Source organism: Grampus griseus (assembly GCF_964374135.1).
Source record: "Grampus griseus genome assembly, chromosome: 13".
Lineage (NCBI taxonomy): Eukaryota > Metazoa > Chordata > Mammalia > Artiodactyla > Delphinidae > Grampus > Grampus griseus.
Window position 1 is genome coordinate 56,224,243 of NC_139007.1, and position 16,593 is coordinate 56,240,835.

The 16,593-nt window shown below is 36.8% G+C and overlaps 1 protein-coding gene across 1 annotated transcript in view; it reads left to right on the plus strand.

Moving 5' to 3' along the window:
• LAMA2 (laminin subunit alpha 2) overlaps window positions 1-16,593 on the plus strand; it is a 606,716-nt gene that overhangs the window by 556,733 nt on the left and 33,390 nt on the right. Inside the window, exons 51-54 of the mRNA XM_082668794.1 lie at window positions 3,153-3,291; window positions 8,522-8,642; window positions 11,123-11,299; window positions 14,934-15,082. Coding sequence (XP_082524920.1) covers window positions 3,153-3,291; window positions 8,522-8,642; window positions 11,123-11,299; window positions 14,934-15,082 — 586 coding nt within the window. The remainder of the gene's footprint in view (window positions 1-3,152; window positions 3,292-8,521; window positions 8,643-11,122; window positions 11,300-14,933; window positions 15,083-16,593) is intronic.

Consider the following 16,593-nt stretch of genomic DNA (forward strand, 5'->3'; position numbering starts at 1 on the left):
GACCTAGTGGTTAGGATTCCAGGCTTTCACTGCCGTGGCTGGGTTCGATCCCTGGTCGGGGAACTGAGATCTTTCAAGCCATGCAGCGTGGCCAAAAATAAAATAAAAATTGAAGATTAGAAAAAATAAATTTAAAAAATTTTAAGAAGGACAGCTATTAGAGTTATTTAGGAGATGAAATTAGTAGGGCTGTTGATTGGTAAGATGTGGAATGGTGAGGAGAAAGGATGACTCTAATTTAGGAGGTTGGGTGGGAGTCGTAGTGCCACCAAATAAAATAAATAATACAGATCTGGGAGGAAAAAGAGAACCATTTTAATTTGGAATATCAACTGGGGATGTATATAGTGACTCACCTGTTGAATGTGGATTTTTAGGCAAAAATCAGGTCCAGGCATATATATTTCTGAGTTGTCAACATATGGTAAGTAAATATAAACTTGAGCTACCCCGAGAGCTGAAACCTGACAAGTGGCCAAATGAAAGCACATTAGGGAACATCAGCGTTTCAGAAGTGTTCAAAGAAATAGGTCCAGGGGAAGGAGACTGAGAATGATGTTGGAAAGGCAAGAGAAGCTTGGAGAAGTTGGCATTATGGAAGTCAAAGAAGAAAATTCTAGAAGGATGGAAATTTTAACCTCACATACTGCATAGATATGGATTAAGATAAGGATCAAAGGACCCCATTGGGTTTGGTTGTAGGGAGGGCACTGGATTTTAGCAAGATCAGAATCCATGGAATAGTGGGACAGGAACTCAAGTAAGGCCATTGCTCCTTTTCAGATACCAGATTAGTTGCTTTATTCTCAGCTAGTTTGTAAAAGCCACTGTCCCTTGAAATTCAAATCCACTCCTTCAGGAGGGATTCCCCACCTTCCCTGAGAGACAGTTAGTGGAACCACAGTCACTAATAGAAGTGCTTCCTATCCCCTCAAGTGCATTGATATGGATGCAAGATTGATCATTTAGATTTTCAGTGGACTAAGAGAGAGAAGAAAAGAATTACCAAAGTAAAAACAATTCCTTTATAACAACTCCTTTATAGCATTGATTATAAAATACTTGTTAAGCCCCTGTGTCTAGTATTTAATAAAACCCTTATTTCCCTGCTTACCCATAAATGATGTCTGAACTCATCAACTCTAAAATTTTATGTTAATGGCTATTCTATAAGGGAAAGAAATAGGGCAAGAAATAAAAGCAAGTATTAGCATTCCATAGCAGAACCCACTTCATTGCTATCACTCATAAAGGATAGGGTAGAGTGCTTCCTTTAAATCAGTAAAAATATGCCATCCTCTGTCTCTCTATCAAAGCTAACACTTGGGCCAGTGAGTTTCAGTTCAATTGTGTTTCTGCTTTTTAATCAGTTTTTCTTAGAATGATTTCTAAAAATGCATATATTCACTCAGGGATAAGAAGGAAAGCTACCTCCAGTCTCTGGCTTGCCTGTGATAGAGAGAGAATCTCATTTTCACAGACACCATTAAAATACATACCAGGTCTGTAGAAAAAAAGGCTATTTTCATGTTCCAGTCAACAGCCCTATATGAAAACTTCTTTGCTGATCTGGATAAGAAAGAATATGTATGAAAAATTTTTTATTTCAGCCACCAGTCTGGTCAAAAAGATATGTGTGTATGAAATTAATATGTGCTAGAAAGTAATTAATTTTTTAAATCTTAACTTGCTGAATATTTTTTTAATTGGGAACTTATTTTTGAGGTATTTTTTGTTTGTTTATTTTTACAAAATTCTGCTTTGAGGATTTGAGGTGTTAATAGGTTTAGGTATTTTATTTTGGACATTTTTTATAAGGCAATTATGTTTGGTTTCATTGAAAATACTTCTTTTGAAATGGAAGGACTACAGATTACAATGGAATTTTCAGGTTTGATAGTTCTTTTATTTTTCAAAGAACGCTCTTCTAAAAGATGATGAGTTGAGAGAAAATAATAATGTTCCAGGGTCAAACAAACTTGGGAAATACTTGGTGCTCTGTGTCCCTCTTTTGGAGCGTCCCATTACATATTAGCATGTTGAAAGATATGGGCAGCTATAAAATTAAGACATATGTTTAATTTTGCTTAACCCAGTGATTGTCATATTTATTTGACCCAGGAACATCCAAGAAACTAGTGTTCCAAAGAATAAACATTTAGAAATGCCCTTATAATCCATTGGTTCAAGTGGCCATCTTTAGACACTTGCTAATCCAGATCTTATATCAGGCAAAGATTTAGAGGCCAAATTTGTCATGTTAATGAACGAATGCCTCAGTATGCATCAAGGATCCAAAATATATTTAGCAGCTAAAGGCTGGGCCTAGGCAAATGTTATGGTGAGAAAGCACATAATTCAGAAGGAGCCTAGCTTGACTCTTAAGAATGAAGAGGGTAAAATCAATGAGATAAAGTGTTCCCATCTGCTCTCTGAACAAAGCAGTTTAAACAGAGAAGAGCCTCTCTTTTTTCCTTTTTCCTTTCTGTTTCTGAATTCTTATCCTACTGGAAGAACCTTTAGACACCTGAGAGAAAAGCAGTAAGGCATGAAGACGGTACCTCTCTCAAAACACGCAGCATCCCCCAACTAAAATGTAATTTACAATGGACGTGGATCCCATTATCTTGCAAAACAAACATTCCCATCTCTTCACTTCCATGCACAGCCATCTTGTCAACATCACTCTGTGGATGAACTTAAACCCCAGTACTTCTGTGGATACTGAAATTTACAGAAGGAACCACAAATTCTGTATATTTCTAATGAATAATCTAATTTCTAATTAGATATTTATCTTAGCATTAGTTAATTATATTACCCTATTTTCTAACTACCTATCTATATTATGGAAAACTATGTCAACTGTTTCTCTGCTGTCCATCTACACTTCTTTCTTTTAACTTGATTAGTTTACCTTCACTGGTGTTCAGGCTGTTATTTTCGTGCTTTCTTTGTGGATCGTTTAACAACGTATTTATTGATGTTATTGTCGTTTCTGCAATTATTAAATAGCTGCATATAGTATATGTGCTTGAGAAAGTCAATGTTAATTTGAGAATTAAAGTAAATTTATCTTGAAGGAACAGTGATGATATAGATGTGGTTGGTATTGTGCAAATAAAAAGTGAAACTTCCTCTTTCCTTTGCAGCCAACATATCAATTGTAGATATAGATACTAACCAGGAGGAGAACATAGCAACTTCATCTCCTGGAAACAACTTCGGTCTTGACTTGAAAGCAGATGACAAAATATATTTTGGTGGTCTGCCAACACTGAGAAATTTGAGGTAATTTGGTGTATATTTAGAGCTAAGGATTAAGTTTTAATTAAATGGCCACTATGCTCACTAGAGTTCTGAAGTTTAATTACAACAGGAATGTCATAACCTTTAGTTGCAGAAAGGCCTAATCTAAAAATTCATGTTGCATGTTACAATAACACCACCAGGATTTAAAAACTAAAGATTAATTTGATATCTTTGTTGAAGAGATGTATGGGAATTACTGTTTCCCTTACAGTCACTGGATGAAAAGAATTATAAAAGTTATTAAAGGTAGAAACTGGAGTTGAATGTAATTGCCTTTCTCCTTGCACATTCACTGGAGATAACGGTGCACTGACATTGCTTAGTGTTCTGAAAATTAGTCAGTGTTCCAGGACACTGTGAGTATAACCTATTTTATGGCTAAGCACAAGCAATGATAATAATTTTGGAACTTTTCCATATGCCTGATGCTAAAGTGGTATTAGTTATTCTCGTGCCCATGTCAACATTTTTTAAAATTTCACGTATGTTTTTTAGAGAGCAGATAGGGAGATATATTTAGCTCGTAGTTTAACTAGTTCGAAAAATTAATAGAAGTAACTAAAAAGTGTCAGAAAATATTTCATGCGGTATTTAATTAGTTTCCTTCTTGTTATAAAACAACCTATAATAAATACAAGTTATAGAGTATTTGGTGCTCAATAAATGTTAATTAAATCTAATTAGAATGGGATGAATTGATGTGGCTAACCCGTAAGAGTTTACTATAAATACAGACCACCATGTTTTTAATTTTTGTTTTGTTTAGTTTGTTACCTTTTGATGGTTGCAAAAGTCCTGTCTAGGTGTTTCTACTCTAAAAAGACACATTACGATAGGAAGTGTCTCAGAATAACTGAAAAGTACGGTGGTCAATTATTTTCATATTTCTCAAATGAGCAGTGGAAATTCAGTCTCATTTTATGATAGTGAGTATTCAGACAGAGGTTTGCTCCTCTCTGTATCTAAACTCGTAAACCAGGCACCTGTCCAGTTACCAGTCTATCAGGGTATAAGCTGATAAGCTTTAATGGTGCAGATAACCTGGCTCTGCATTCATCCACATGATATTGCATTTGTATTAGGAATATAGATTTAAAGTGTCTGGTCAGAGAAATCACTGCAGATTAAATGTATTTGAATAGTGGCATAGTTATTACTCCAAAGTCCATTTATCCATTCAACAGGTGTTTGATGAGCATCAATACTATGTTTCAGGTACTATTTAAATACTAGGGATCCAGCAAATTGTTCACGGCTAAGATTTACTTTGCAAGATCACTAACTAAATTCTCTAGGAGTGAACTAAATGTACCCAGAATAAGGCTATCCAAAGGTGGCTTCATTTATCCTTGTGATAATGTAGCTTTAATTACCATAAAGTGATTTTTAGGAATTATCTACAAAAGTGTATATGTTAACTTCATTGAGATGGGTTTATTATTAGTTTGCAGACTACATACCTGATGAGTCTTTACTGCCAAGGTATTTTTACTCTCACAGTACAGCATTTCATAATTATAATATTTCTATGGCAGGGCACATTAGTTCAAAACAGCCTTTAGACATATATTTGTGACTAGTCAAGGAGCCATGCATTCATAGTTAGCTGTAATTTTGCCTACAAACAGGATCTTAATATGATAAAGTACGAAAGATGTGATGAACATGAATTATTTTTATGTATATTAAGTTCAAATTAAGTTCAAAGAGGCAATAAGCTCTCCTTACAGGCTACTCATGAACACTACAGCATAGCAGCACTTGGGCATTTTCCCATTTGTAAGAATGATAAATATGAGTGCTTTAAATTCAATTCCAAAATTAAAAATTTCCAAGAGAATAGTGTGGGAGATGGTCACCGTTGGACTCTGTTTTCACTGTAGTCAAGGGTATATGTCTGTTTTCTTTTCTGTTCATGTTTTATATTCCTTTCCTTTGTAGATCTCTATGAAATGCTTTCTTTTTTAAAAGATTTATGATTAAGTTTATTGTTTTACTAAATGAAAATGCAATTATAAGTAAATCATTTTTTTTCTCTTCCCTTTGACCTAGTATGAAAGCAAGGTAAAATTTAAATTTATGCATGCCTTCTTCAAGTGCATGGGTTGGGTAAATGTGGCTTCTTAGATAAAGCAGTGATGCAGAAGCAGAGTGACACCTATGCAGCTTTATTCACAGTACATTTCACGAACAAGTAGTGCATTCTGAGATAGTTCTCATGCTGCCCTTTGCTTATAAAAATGCTGCTGCTTCCCCACCATCACTGCAATTTGACTTGTTCACCAGCCGTGATGACAAAGTTGCTCTGCTTATTTGTTCAACCACCCACGCACAGCGCCGCCAGGTGCACACATGCAGCAGCACACGCTAAGGGCAGCTGGACAGGTTTATGGGCGAAATCTAGCTCCGGGGAACAAACTGGTCTCTTGGGTTGAACCTCAGACTCTGGTCTCCCAGGTGCCGTACTGTCTGCTGAACAATCAACCTGTGCTCCCAAATGCGTACTACTGCCTGGTTGCTTTTTGCAAGCCTGCAAATATGCAAGCGTTAACATGGCCCTTGCACCTCTTGACAAAGCTGCTTCTTTCTTGCCATGTTTATTTAGAATTTAGCTATGGAGTCAGTATTTCTCTGGAAATACTATATGTAAAACAAGTGTTTGCATTAATGACGAGGAAGCTTGCGGACAGTCATCCTAGCTTCTCAGGAGCATTTCAGTTCCTATTTGTAGGCAGGAGGTTTTAGCATGGACGTTGTAAGCAGCAGGCCCTCTGTAAGTGGCTGATCAAACTCTGGCTAGAGCTACAGCTGAGTGTTTTGGTATTTCAAAACCTAATGGTGCCAAATTTCCCGAAAGGACATAATGAAGCTGAGCTGATCTAAGAAATTTTTAAAGCAAAGGCTAGACTTTTAATACCAGAAACCAGACTATATAGAAATGAAAGTGTGAAAAAAACAATCCAAGCTGTTTAATCACGATACAGTTATAAGACCAATCAAGTGCTGTTTGCTGAGATGGCTGAAAAGCAGAGGTTGGCTTTCAGTGAAAATATATGCTAATAAAACTCTGGAATGACATTGTGTAGCTTTGTAATTTTGTCTCTGAGGCAAACAGAGGAAACAGTGGCCTGTGGTTTTCATTAGGAATCTGATCACCATATGTGATTACTTATACCCTGTGATTTTCATAATGTCGAGCTTGCTAAATCATTGTGTTTTGAAATGATTCTTTGTATTTCCCTGAAACAATGAAGTGTCTAACTTGTAGGAGTGATTTATTTTGTGTAGGAGTGATTGATAAGACCTCTGAGAAACTTGTGATAAATCAGTCTTCCTCTAAGCAAACATGGAAGCAAATGAACACTGAGAATGAAGTCCACCCATTTCCTTTACTTTATACAAGAAGAATATAAGCAAGATTCTCACTCTCCAGTTGGCATGTTTTTTGTAATAACCAGCTAATTGAACAGAAGGGGAAGACCTTGGGAACAAGTGGAAATGATCAAAGAAAATAAAACAGTCCCAGAGAGAGAGAAACAAATAGAACAAATACCCAGCATGACATAAATCACCTGATACACACTCCCAGGGTCTGATTTGCTTTCCTACCTGTTTGTCCTCATGTCATGTGTTTTTTATTAAGACAAAAAAAAGGAATCCTGCCATCATGGGACAGTGAGGAGAGAATTAACCATTATCCAAATAAATATAATATCTTGGTGTTGATTGGACAGTTTTTAGAGTTGCTTATTAACATAAAAAAAAGTGTTACTTTTTCTATTGTTGTTGACCTGCATTATTCAATACGGTAACCACTAGCCACAGTGGCTATTTAAATTTAAGTTAAAGAAAATTTTTTTAAAAATGGAACTTCCCTGGTGGTCCAGTGGTTAAGACTCCATACTCCCAATGCAGGGAGCACGGGTTTGATCCCGGGTCGGGGAACTAAGACCCTGCATGCCGCACGGTGCCGCCAAATAAATAAATAACAATAAAAAGTCAGTTTCTCATTGGCACAAGCTACTTTTCAAGTGCCAGCAGCCATATATGGCTACTAATTACTGATTTGGACAGTGCAGAAAAGAATATTTCCATCATCACAGAAAGTTCTACTGGATAGTGCTGCTATAGATGAAAGAGGTGTCATCACCATTAATATCCTGCTAGCTTATGTTTATTGAGCACTTACTACGTGCTAGCAAGTTTATCCCTTTTTAAGAAGTAGTGAGCAAAAAGTAAACATTCAAGTGTCATTTGGGTACTGAAGCCATTTTCAACTTTATTGGAAAAATTAAATGTATGTTTCGTGACTCTGGTTGCTTTATTTTGTTACTGCTGCAATACAGAATAAGGACTTTAGGGTCAATCTGTAAACTTAATCTTAAAGTATCTTTTTTTTAGACTATGTAATCCAAAAGAATGTTTCTCAGGTTTTATTTGACTTAAAATCTTTAAAGAGAAATATGACATTATCTTATTCTTCAGCTAACCACCCCCCCAAAAAAAGTCTCAATGAAAATATTATCTTTTCAAAATCAATGTTTCCAGATATTTTTTTAATTTTGAGCAAGATTTTATTTAACTGTGTCAGTATGTAGTTTTGATTATGCTGTCCCATACAAGTTCTGCCCTTTGTTGGAAAAAAAGAAACACATTTCATTATGCATATGAAGCACTTCATAAGAAGTCAGTTAATTCCTGTACCTTGTATTTAAATGCAATAGGTGAGATTATTTTTTAAAAGGAGAGGAAGAAGAACTACATAAAGACTCCTTGTGCAGGATGGTGCTCATATCCACTTATCCAACCAGTAGCTAATGGAAGCATAGTTTGCTGGGTGCATGTGTGTGCGTGTGCACAGTCTGAGAGACGTGCCTGCCTGTGCAGCAATTCGGGAAGCATAGTTTGCTGGGTGCGTGTGTGCACGTGTGCACAGTCTGAGAGATGTGCCTGCCTGTGCAGCAATTTGGGAAGCATAATTTGCTGGGTGCGTGTGTGCGCATGTGCACAGTCTGAGAGACGTGCCTGCCTGTGCAGCAATTTGGGAAGCATAGTTTGCTGGGTGCATGTGTGTGCGTGTGCACAGTCTGAGAGACGTGCCTGCCTGTGCAGCACTTTGCTCCATGTGGCTTTCATCCACTAGGCACACACACTATACCGCCATTGCCCTAATGATATTGCTTTTGTTTTCCATTTAACTTTTCAACAGGCCGGAAGTAAATTTGAAGAAATATTCTGGCTGCCTCAGAGATATTGAAATTTCAAGAACTCCATATAATATACTTAGCAGCCCTGATTATGTTGGTGTTACCAAAGGATGTTCACTGGAGGTTGGTCTCTTCTTAATATCTTCCTAAATACATTCATATCGGATTTCACTTACTTAGGTTGGGTCTATTACAGGGACCAGTCCTTGTTAATATATTTTCAATTCCTACTGACCCTAGTCTTAGCTATGCATAAATGATAAAGCAAGATGGAAGTACTTCTATAAGTTTTCATGATCAACTGAACTTAGGAGAACAGTATTATAGAGACCCCAAATTGTGAACAAGTTTCCCACACGTACAGCACTTCATAGCATGTATTTTTAATATTAATCCCTTTTCTGGTTCCTTCTTCCTTTCCCACACTACTTATCTCTTTTCCTCATTTTTGTCATCTACATTAGATTTAGTTTATCTTCATGTATTTTATATAGCTTTATTAGTAGCCTTAAATTATTTTTCTGAAATGTGTTAGGAGTTTACACAAATAGCAAGTAATAGTTTACACCATGATCATTAGTGCATAGAATCTTGTTCACAGCTTAGAAGTCAAACCTCCTTTTCTTTGAAAATGGCACATAGTGGGAACCATCTACAAAGACTTGGCTTTGACGGGACTGCAAAGTACCCTGTTATCAGGTATCTTCAGTATCTTTTCTTTATTGCCAAAGCAGCCCAGAAGCTTCCTGATACCACGTGACTATTTTGCACTGACTCTTCAGTAGAGGCTGATCCACAGGAGAGAGGAACACAGGTCACAGCGCTGCTCTTATTATATCTGTAAACAAGATCCAACCGTCATCAGCAAATATTAGTAAAAGTTTTATGGGAATTCTAAAAGTGATGAGTTTGTTTTAAAAAGAAAATGTTAAATATATCATACTTACAAATTTTTAATTACCCTGATGTGACACAACTATTCATTTTAGCTGCTTCCTCCAATTAAGATTATGTTAAAGCATTGTGATAGGAGATGAAGGGATTTGGGGAAAAAGAAAAAGTAAATCACCACTGAGCCATGAGGTTAAAGACTGAAACAGAACTTTCAGGGTCTTCACTGTGCCTAGTTACAGTCTCCAAGTTGGAATTAGCCATAGACATCCACACTGAGAAGCTTGGGAATGAGGAAAAAGGAAGTACATACAGAATCAAATCTCTAAGAATCCATACTAGCCTCTTTTTACTCAGAGTTTTAATCTTCCAAAGCCTAACTCTCGTCCACATGCAAAAGATATATGCATGAGGATGGAAAACTGTCCAGAAAATGGATAGCCTGTATGTGTGGAAATGATGATTCTGTAAAGGCACTTTTCAATAACTGGGAATTGTTTGCAACTAAAATACGATGCAGAAAGTTCAATATTTGATAAATATTGAAAAGTCTGCACAGTAGTTTTATCTGAAGTATCCAAAATTCTATGATTTGAAAATTGGAATCAAAAACAGATTATACATTTTTACAACACATTTAACTGGGCCTGAAACACTGTGGAGGGAAATAACCTGCATTAAAGGATCCCTTGTTTTCACTCCAGCCAAATCCAGGACTTTTTAAATGAATGTTTTAAGCACTCTAAATGCCCGACTCCATGGCCATGCTTAAATAAGTCCTAGCACATTCATACAATGGAATGACCTCCTGCCATTATAAGTGATGATGAGATCTGTGTTTACTGACAGAGAGATATCCTCCACATGTGAAGTGAGAAAGAGAAGTTACAAATGAACGTGCCTGTCATGATTCAGTTTAAATATAGACAGGAGGAGAGAGGAAGAGGGCAGGTATAAAAGATAAAGTGAGTGAATGAAAACATGCATGCATGCATGCGTGAATGAATGGATTAGAAAAAGCTATATGCTTCTACACAGCTTTGGAATGGGGGTGATTTTTACTTTCTCCCTTTTGCACTTTGTTACCGTTTAAAATGTTACTGTTTTAATTTTATTATCAGCAAGGACAATGATACTACTTTCATTTTGAGAAGAAAACCAGACTAAGAAATATTTGGTTTATTTATTTTTAAGATATAGATTGTATCTGATTTTTTTAAAATTCCGCTAGAGTGTCTTTATATGCTTGAGAGCAGCAAACATCTTTACCTTGGGCTCTTCACTGAGGAAGAATGCAGACAGAGACCATGGTCAGACTCAGCTATAAAACATAAGCAGTTAGTTGGTAGGTGTTATTCCAGGGATCAGTTAGAGAGTTTTCAAGGGAGACTTAGCAAGACAGATTTAAACCAAAAGAAAATGTTACCTGTCAGTGATAACCTTTTATATTTCAAATCAAAAGTTCTAGAATAAAAGCAGAGGCCCAAATTTTTATTTTGACTCAGACTGCTCAGAAAATTCAGTTACAGCTAGAAATAATATTTCTTTGGTTGCTCTTAAGCTCTCCATGTAACTGTGGGTTTTTATGTGTTCTAAAATGACACTGTATTTCATAGTAACGTTGAGTGCATTGAGGAGGATGAGTGAGATGGAGAAATTAATTTAAATGTTCATTTCTAATGCTTTCTTCCCTTCTTTCCTTTTACCCAAAGAACGTTTACACAGTTAGCTTCCCGAAGCCTGGTTTTGTAGAGCTGTCCCCTGTGCCTATTGATGTAGGAACAGAAATCAACCTGTCCTTCAGCACCAAGAATGAGTCTGGTATTATTCTCTTGGGAAGTGGAGGGACACCAGCGCCACCTAGGAGAAAACGAAGGCAAACTGGACAGGTACCCTCACACCTAGCTAATAATGCATTTTCCCTAATGCTTATATAAAATGATTATTTTATAGAGACTCAGGTGAAGCATTTACAGTTTATAAATTGTTTTTATATTTTTTGATTTGCATCATTTATTTCCACTAGCATCTTCTTAGGACAATTATCTCCACTAGGATTTTCCTGTTGGTCAGTTCTAGGTACAGACACACCTGTATTTACATCCATATTTCATATGGGTTTTGCATATATAAAGAGAGAAAGCTTAAAATACATTCACATTGTGTTAATCTTCTCTCTAAATCCAATTTCCTACCAGATCTGTAGATAACCAGATGGAGTCCCTTAAATTTAAATTTTAATTTTAATTTTTTTAGGATCAGCTTCCCATTTTCACTAGCTAATGTGATGCAGTCTGTTGGAGCCTAACCTGCTGCACCCTCTCTGGACAGAGAGAAGGCAGAGAATGGACCTGGGCAGGAGAAGGTGAAGAGAACACAACCAACACAGGCATGGACACTAGTGACATTAAAATAAAGCCTACACAGTGTCTGTTTTGTAGGGCTGTGAGCTTTAGTTTTCATACCCCCTAGCCATTTGATTCTGTTAAAAGCTGTCTCTTAGTTGTCCTGATCTAGGCACCATAACTCTTTACTGCATGGATATTCCTCCAATACTTTCAGTCACATTTTTAAAGATATACATTTTTCCATTTAATCTCATTTTTCTCAGTGAAAGCATTCTTGGGAATTACCAGTATGCCATGGCCAAAGCACAGAGTGCTTTACAAATATAGCCTTAAATATGCATGCATTCTTGTAAATCAGGTTGTGTTGTTTGTAATTATACGTTTTTTAAAATCACTTTTAGCATTTAAAATTTAGTAATGGGTAGTCATGTAATAATACCATTTTCTTCCCCCACAAAAAAAAATAAACACTAAACAAAATATGGTTGACCCTTGAACAACACAAGTTTGAAGTGCACAGGTCCAGATATGCACGGGTTTTATTCAATAGTAAATATAACAGTACCACACGATCCGAGGTTGGTTGAAACTGAGGATGCAGAACATCTGATACAGAGGAACTGTGTATGAGGAGGGCTGACTATAATTTATACTCAGATTTTTGACTGTGCGGAGGGTCAGCGCCCCGTGTTGTTCAAAGGTCAGCTGTATTGGCAAATAAAATCCAAAGATGCATTACCATGAGTAATTTGCAATATCTCAGGAATACAAATGTGGCTTGATATTAGAAAATCTAAAATCATATAATCATTTTGATAAATGCAGAGAAAACTTTTGGTAAAACTTAACAACCATTCCTGATTAAAAACAACAACAAAAAAAGACTTGATAAACTAAGAACAGGATGGGGCTTCTTGATAGGAAAACATTATAAACATTTTCTATGAAATCAAGCCCAAGAAAAGATGAATATTATCACTGTATCAGTCTTAGCCAATACAATAACAAAAGAACAAGTAAATATAGTACAAGAACAAGTATATAATTTAAGAATAAATCTAACAAAACAAATGTAAGGCCTATATGGAAAAAATTACAAAACTTATTGAAAAATTACATCAGACTACTTATTAAAGTCAACATGTTAATGGAAAGACTCAGTGTTAAAAATATATCAGTTCTCCACAAAGTGATATGTAGATTCACCTTCAATGAAAATACCCTTATCTTTTTGTAAATCAGGACAAGCTAATTCTAAAATTTATATCAAAGATCGAAAGCCCAAGAAACTCCTGAAATAGAAGAATAAGTTGGTGGACTGTCCTAGCAGATATCAGCACATTAGAAGCTAGAGTTTTGAACCATGGGAGTATGGTGTTAATTCATGGATAACTCTGTGTCAGTGGAACAGAATAGAGAGCCAAGTATAGATGGAAACAACATTTGGCAATAGGTGGCATTGCACATCATTAGGGAAAAAGTGGCCCTTTCAGTGAATGATTCTGGGGCAATTGGTTATCCATACAGAAAAAAATGAACTAATTTCTACTTCATGCCAGACAGAAAAATAAATTCCCAATGAATTAAAGCCTTACATAGGAAAGGAAAAAAGTTTTAAAAGTTTAGAAGAAAATATAAAAGGATAACCTTTGACCTTAGGGAAGAAAAGGATTTCTTTGGGAAGAAAAAAAAAACAAAAAATATTTTTTGAAGAGTAGAGGGAGAAAAAGTGGTATTTTATCTCATTTTTTACTATGCATAAGCACTGAATAAATATAAAATATAACTTCTCTTAAAGCCTTTATGTTTTAATCATAAAAATTAAATTATTTTCTCACTGCTACAAATGATAAGCTAGTTATAATAAGAGGGCCAGATCAAACATTCTGAAATAGGTTTCACTAAAGGATATGTGTTTCCTAGGTCACAGTCAAATAATTGAGCACCAGCCATCGTTTCCAGATTTCTCCTCATCAGAACTAAATAAATGGACTTGAGTCATCAGCTTTCAGGATAGTTCTTAAAATAAAACATGTTCCCATTCAAACAATTAAAATGAGAAAATATTAAGCACTATAGTACACAGTAAATTAGAAATAACATGTTAATGTTTCAACATTTTAATGATAATGAGTATCTAGTTTTCAAAATCTCATTGTCAATGCTATCTGAAAGAGGAAACAATGTTAAGCAGTTCATGTCTGTCGTAGAATCAATACTGGTTAAATGACGTACTTTAGTTTTCAAAGCTACCAGTTTTGATACCCATAGGGTCATTTGTGATTATGTTCTGCTAAAGGGGTTTGAGAACTCAGTCAGCTAAAAAAATTGTAATTGAGTAGATGGCAGCTGCCCCTTTTGATGAATGGCAAGCACTAATCCAGATCCTCTGGCCATTTTGTGGTGGACACGACGCGGCACAGACGATTTTGTAAGTTATTGGAGACGTTATGATGTTTGAATGAAACCATCTCCACTACCTCAGGTGACTCGCAGAGGACCAAGTGATCACCGTGTATCAGGTGCCACCCCCCTGCTCCACAAGAAAGGGAGCAAGCGTGGCGTCAGCTTTGGGGACAAGGACTGCATTCAAGCTCCCTGGGGTTCATAAACTGATCTCAAAACCATACTGTTTCTATAGTAACAGTGGAAAAAAGAAAGCAGTCCTGTTTGTGGATGAAAAATTGTCTTCCTTCTTTCTAAATGTGGGAGACAAGTTACATGTGGATAGCAATCTATTCCACCAGCCCTGAGAACGAATTGAAATCTAAACACTCAGAATGCCATGAGGTTGGGAGTCAGACCTCATTCCCAGAAGCTAGCTGTCTGTTTGTGAATACAAGGGAGAGGGATTTTATTGACACTCTTTATTTCCTGATGGGATTTGTGAGTTAGAAGCCCAGTGCCAGCACAACTGTTCCTTTCAGCATTGCAGATCTGCTTTGCAGAGACTGCTATGTTACTATCTCCACTTGCCACATGATCTAACAAGCAAAAATGGTAAATGATTAAAAAGCTATTTCCAGCTGCTTTAAATACTCTTTTTAAGAAAATACTGAGTCTTAACTTCTCAGGTAAGATCTCAGAGCGGATGAATATGCAGTTCTGTCAGGGAACTAAGCTAAGTCATAGATGAGACTCCTCTTTAATCTTCAATGACCATTTGCTATTGCAGGCCTATTATGCGATATTCCTGAACAAGGGTCGTCTGGAAGTGCATCTCTCCACAGGGGCACGAACAATGAGGAAAATTGCCGTCAAACCAGAGCCGAGTCTGTTTCACGACGGGAGAGAACATTCTGTTCATGTAGAGAGAACTAGAGGGTAACAATAGTCCTAACGACTGACTGTACTGTCATAACTAACGCGAACTCCTTTGCTCGCCTTAGTCCTTTACTGGACCTTTGTGTGTATGGACATACGATGCATTGCAAAACTATCAAGTAGTTTAATTTCATCTTCTTTATATTTCATACTTCGGGAACCTCATTTCCCTTGACCCTTAGGAGTTTTGTTCGTAACGTTTTTATGCTGGGTGGTTCTCCTCTCCACCTTTGGGAAAACCAAATGCATCTTCTGAAGCGTAGATGAGAAAACTCCCTCCTCACCTCTCGAATACTCTCTCCTCAAGCAGGGCATGCGCGTGGTGAAACGCACAGAACAGCTCCCCTGGAGCCGCCAGCCTTTGACAGCTGCTGTTTCATTCAGGTTCCAAAGCAATTATGGCGGCTGCTTAAAAATCTGTCACAGATACAGAGCGCGGCCCGCGGCTGCAGGACCCACGGAGCACGGTTCTGCGCATGCCTCGGCCCCGGCCCTTACCCCCGCACCCACCGCCAAGGTGTGCTGGGTCCCTGCGGGACGGCTCCGTGAGGGAACAGAGTTGAGAGAGGGAAGGGAGAAGGCTGCTGTCCTGCCATCCGTGCACGGTGGCTGCCTTTCTGCTGATCCACCAGAGCACCTGCTTCCCAGCCCTGAGTCAGGGAATTGCTTATTAGTGTTATAAGCTGATTTCTCATTTCTTCAGAATGCTACAGTACTTCATACTTACTTTATTGGGGAAGTCATTTGGGTTTTTTTTCCATAAAAATGTTGTATGACAACTCAGAGAGGTAATGAACTTAGAACAATTAGAGAAAAAGAAAACAGAAACCCAGAGACTTCAGACCTCCAGACCCACAATCCATTTTATTAGACTGAAGAAATAGAAGAGAACTGGAAAGCAAATCTGATGAAACCTCAAAACACAGAGAATACTTTTAAACACAACAGCAGTATGAATATGTAGCAAAAGTTCAAGTAAGCAGATGTTATTCTGTACTTAAAGACCTCCATTTTCTAATCATCCTCTTGTGTGGATAACAGTTTAAATAAGTAATAAGAATGCCTTTTCTTCTAAGTAAGTGATGAAGCTCTCCTTGGTTCATGTTTTTCTATTACATAGAGCATTAGGTTGTGGGATGAATTGATACTAAGCCTTCTTGCAGATATCTTCTAACTGAGATGTTTAGAAACCATGATTAAGACAAATGAGGGATCAGTATTTGGACTAACTAAGAACTTTTACTAATCTTATAGGCACATATTGCAGTCATGGTCTCTGAAGAGGAATGCAAACTGAATTTTCTCATTTGGATCTTAGGGAATGCTCTAGAATACTGATTTTACATGTCTTCTAGACTAGATTTCAGGTCCTTTGCCAAATGTTAGTCCTTCTCATTGTAGGAAAGACTTTCTAAAGTCTTTAAATTTTAAATAACTTCAAGAAGCAAATGCAGATCTGACAAATATAGTTGACAAAAAAAATCACCCAAATATGTTATTTTGTAGAGAAA